At 42.5% G+C, this 4832-nt stretch overlaps 2 protein-coding genes across 2 annotated transcripts in view; both read right to left on the bottom strand.

Moving 5' to 3' along the window:
- LOC128251282 (zinc finger protein 91-like) overlaps positions 1-899 on the bottom strand; it is a 5195-nt gene extending 4296 nt beyond the window's left edge. The window contains exon 1 of the mRNA XM_052978137.1: positions 682-899. The gene's annotated coding sequence lies outside the window, so the exon portion shown is untranslated. The remainder of the gene's footprint in view (positions 1-681) is intronic.
- Positions 900-2247: 1348 nt separating this feature from the next.
- Positions 2248-4832, bottom strand: part of LOC106878618 (E3 ubiquitin-protein ligase MIB2) — an 8724-nt gene continuing 6139 nt past the window's right edge. Inside the window, exons 7-8 of the mRNA XM_014927894.2 lie at positions 3838-3986; positions 2248-3116 (exon numbers count right to left, since the gene is read on the bottom strand). Coding sequence (XP_014783380.1) covers positions 2944-3116; positions 3838-3986 — 322 coding nt within the window. The 3' untranslated portion in view covers positions 2248-2943. The remainder of the gene's footprint in view (positions 3117-3837; positions 3987-4832) is intronic.

Raw genomic sequence — 4832 nt, 5'->3', positions numbered from 1 at the left:
AACCCCAGGTAAAGCCTGCCTGAGTACGTTCCTCCCTCTGTCACTGTATATCTAGGACTACACAGTCAAATGTAGCCTTCAATTTTCAACGCTGAAACGTGCGATTTGAGGTAAACTTGGCTACTGTTTCTAGAAGATCAAACGATCACGTTGACATCCCGTCTGTTTGCTGTCGTTTAACCCCAGGTAAAGCCTGCCTGAATACGTTCCTCCTTCTGTCACTGTATATCTAGGACTACACAGTCAAATGTAGCCTTCAATTTTCAACGCTGAAACGTGTAATCTGAGGTAAACTTGGCTACTGTTTCTAGAAGATCAAACGATCACGTTGACATCCCATCTGGTTGTTATTGTTTAACCCTAGGTAAAGCCTGCCTGAGTACGTTCCTCCCTCTGTCACTGTATATCTAGGACTACACAATCAAATGTAGCCTTCAATTTTCAACACTGAAACGTGTAATTTGAGGTAAACTCGGCTACTGTTTCTAGAAGATCAAACGATCACGTTGACATCCCATCTGGTTGTTGCTGTTGTTTAACCCCAGGTCATGCCTGACTGAGCAGAACAATGATCGAAGTTGTTGTTACGTTAATTTATGGACAGATCAAACACAAATAAACATCATGAAGAAGGAAAAACACGATCGAGCGAAAGGAAATGAACAAAATAGCAAAACCTACTTGGGGTAAATCTACGGAAGAGAAAAAGATCTTCGTCTGTCTCAATTAGCAGACATTAATTAATGACAGCGGTCACGGTTGAAGAGTTAATAGAAATGGCGGCTGGAGGTAAACAGAGAGAGAGGGAAGGAGGAGGATGGAAATATTGGATCGTCATTGGTCAGTTTAGGTCAGGTGACAAGACTTATGGGTACTGTGGGAAAGAGGGGGCGGGGGACTGAAAGTGATTGTGCCGAGCGGCGTGGTCCCGAACGCGCAAGCTAGTCGTGAGTGGTCGATCCTACAAAAAGTGCGCGTTGCAAACGAATACATGTGTTTAGGGTTAGGGATAGGATCAAGGTTAGGATCGACCACTCACGACTAGCTTGCGCGTTCGGGACCACGCTGCTTTAGTAGTATTTACGATGCCAGTATATACGCAGTGAAGTTTTATTATAGCGTCGTAATTGTATCGACTGCTATTTCTAGTGAATATTAGTTGTACCACTAATCTATATATATATATTTATACTTCTACCTTTACGGTGCTTTATTCTACTAGAGAGTAATACATTTGTGTATTGCAATATTTTATAATACAGTTCTATGTTTAAGAGATGAGGAATTATGTACATTATTAACATTTGACGGATATTTGTCCTCTTCTTGTTTCAATGGATCCTCTAACGGCCGAGAGCATGCCCTGCCCTTTCCGCTACTCTTCTAGCTTTATATGAATCCACTGGTGTCATTATAGTCAAGCCAGGTGGTATTAGCTTTGAGTCTCTACATCTACACAGGAGAATTAGATGGTTTGAAAGACGAGCTAGTTTTTGAGGGACTTTCTCTATATGACTCCCCAACGATCTTCACTAGGGTGTTAGGGTCACGGTTAGTTTTAGGGTTTGGGTTAGAGAATTCCGTCCCTAATCCTAACCCTAACACCCTAGTCAAGATCGTGTGGGTGTTAATCTGAAAAATTACCAAAATATATATACTCTTTTACTCTTTTACTTGTTTCAGTCATTTGACTGCGGCCATGCTGAAGCACCACCTTTAGTCGAGTAAATCGACCCCAGGACTTATTCTTTGTAAGCTTAGTACTTATTCTATCGGTCTCTTTTGCCGAACCGCTAAGTTACGGGGACGTAAACACACCAGCATCGGTTGTCAAGCGATGTTGGGGGGACAAACACAGCTGCTGTAATCAACTCATTGAGTTTCTTGAGGACATTACCTGAATCACTGATGGCGGCTCCTGGGTGGATGTTATTTACCTGGACTTTGCTGAGGTTTTTAATTCTGTGCCACACAAAAGACTTATGGTGAAACTCTCTGCAATGGATGTAAGAGATGATCTCTATAACTGGTTGAAGTCCTTTATTATCGGCCGAAATGAGGTTGTCACAGTTCTAGGACAGCACTGTTCACCCTATGAGATGACATCTGGTGTACCACAGGGATCTGTTCTTGGCCCCCTTCTATTTGTTGCATGTATTAATGATACAGATGTCAACTTAAAGAATGCCATTGTGGTGAAATAGGCAGATGACTTCAAGCTGTACTTCGAAATAAAAAAGACGGATCCTGTACAGTATAGATCTTTATTGCAATCAGACTTGGACACAATACAGCAATGGATCATGGACTGGCAACAACTCAAGCTGGCTGTGGACAAATGTATACAAAGTTTTAGAGTTCTTTTAAAATTGGGTCTGTGGAGCTAACAAAAATGACCACATGGAGTGCTGCTTCTAAGCTAGTATGTGATAAAGGGTGGAGGCAACGAGAAATAGTGTATAAGAATTGGATGGGATATGACAGCTCGGCCATCTCTCCCCAGTTCTTATATCAATCATTAAAATCCAGAAATACAACAACACGAGCGATAACGGTAACAACAGATCAATAATTTATTCTAGGTTGGTGTAGAGCCGTTTCGTTCCTGGGTGAACAGGCATGCCGCTAGAATACCAAGGAAGCTTCGACCACATGTCGGTATTGAGTTGAGAGGGCAATGGAAGATACGTGTTGTCACCACCGCTGCTAGATAGAGAAGAGGACGAACGCTATTGCTTTCTCTCCACCTGTTGCATTGTGCATGCGTGCCTGGGTACTTCCGCGCTGACGGCAAGTCCCTTGCACATGCGCAATGGCACTTCCCAAGATGGCGGCCACACGCGCCACTACATGGTGGTGTACATATGTATCTGATAAAGGCTGGTGGTGACAAGGTGAGATAACAGAACAACAACTGGAAGTGACAAAAATCAATGAGGTCAGTCATTGTCTAACAATAATCTTTGTCTCAATTGTTTTCCGACACAAATGGCACTGATTAATTTTGCCTCCGCATTCTTTACAAGTGGTATGGCCACACTGAAAGACCATGTTCCAATGCCGTTCCATACATATTGTACACGTAGATATAGATTCTGCATCAAACGGGGACCCATCTGAAAAGATAAAAAATGCACAAATGCCAGTATATTTAAGTAGAAGACTATGGATCAGTCAATGTATCAGGAAAGCATGACCAAGAAATAGTTTGTAAAAATGTTGAAGAAAGCAAAATCGTGATGGCACCTGTAAAGACATTTGAGCGAGATCGTTGCCAGTGCCCCTGGACTGGCTCCTGTGCAGGTGGCACGTAAAAGACACCATTTCGAGTGTGGCCGTTACCAGTACTGCCTGACTGGCCTTCGTGCGGGTGGCACGTAAAAGCACCCACTACACTCTCTGAGTGGTTGGCGTTAGGAAGGGCATCCAGCTGTAGAAACTCTGCCAAATCAGATTGGAGTCTGGTGCAGCCATCTGGCTTGCCAGTCCTCAATCAAATCGTCCAGCCCATGCTAGCATGGAAAGCGGACGCTAAACGATGATGATGATGGAATCTGTTATTTATTGATATTTCAGTGAGTCACCATTTATCTTTCAGTACAATTCATTAGTCATGTGTATCTGAAAGCCTGACAAATCTTCTAATTGGATAACGACAATGTTTATTGGATGTAGTGATAAATACACTATCACAGAGAAAAGATTTCTGGAGCACTTTTTATTCATAAATCTGCCAGATTATGACAGACCTGGGTTCTACATAACAGCATGAAGTACTTTATTCTACACCATAAAGTAAATGAGACAAACATACAGATAATAAAATGATATTCTTACCAACTCCATATTTACCAGTTATACATAATAAACACTCTGGACATTTTTTAAGAGGAATTTTGGAGCAGCATTCCTCACAGATAACAGAATGTCCACAGGGACGGAATGTTATCGTAGGTTTATTTTCTTCACACCACATACACGGCAATCTGCGGAAAGAATATAAACATATCTTATCAATAATATTCACTTAAAACAAATATTATGTTGTGTGGGTGACACGTAAAAGCGCCCACTACACTCTCTGAGTGGTTGGCGTTAGGAAGGGCATCCAGCTGTAGAAACTCTGCCAGATCAGATTGGAGCCTGGTGTTGCCATCCGGTTTCACCAGTCCTCAGTCAAATCATCCAACCCATGCCAGCATGGAAAGTGGACGTTAAATGATGATGATGATGATGATGATTCACCGTGGTTAGCTAGCATTAACAAAAGATAAGACTGAACACGGTATTCGCTAAGATTATATATCCTTCTAAACCATTTTCGGAAATATACATATACATACATACGTACACACATCATGTTGGTGTGTGTTTGTTTGAAGATTATTTTTTCTGAAACATTACATGATGATGGCTGATTCAGGCAGAGAAAAGACAGTAAAAGATGTTTAGTAGACAAATTCCACTTGTAAGTAACAATTTCAAAATGTGTTCATTCATTTCGTTATTTCGTCTCCGTCACTGGACACGAAACTCGACTTGCAAAGACCTGTTGGGGCAAGCGAAAGCAAAATCGTGATGGCACCTGTGCCCAGCGTCGCCTTTCTGGTACTTGTGCCCGTGGCATATGTAAGGACTTTCGAGCGAGATCGTTGCCAGTGCCTCTGGACTGGCTCTTGTGCAGGTGGCATGTAAAATACACCATTTCGAGCATGGCCGTTGCCAGTATCGCCTGACTGGCCCTCATGCGGGTGGCACGTAAAAGCACCCACTACACTCTCTGAGTGGTTGGCGTTATGAAGGGCATCCAGCTGTAGAAACTCTGCCAAATC

Source organism: Octopus bimaculoides, chromosome 30, assembly GCF_001194135.2.
Source record: "Octopus bimaculoides isolate UCB-OBI-ISO-001 chromosome 30, ASM119413v2, whole genome shotgun sequence".
Taxonomy (NCBI): Eukaryota; Metazoa; Mollusca; class Cephalopoda; order Octopoda; family Octopodidae; genus Octopus; species Octopus bimaculoides.
The sequence above is the reverse complement of the archived record's forward strand: the minus strand, read 5'-3'. Positions and strand labels throughout refer to the sequence as shown.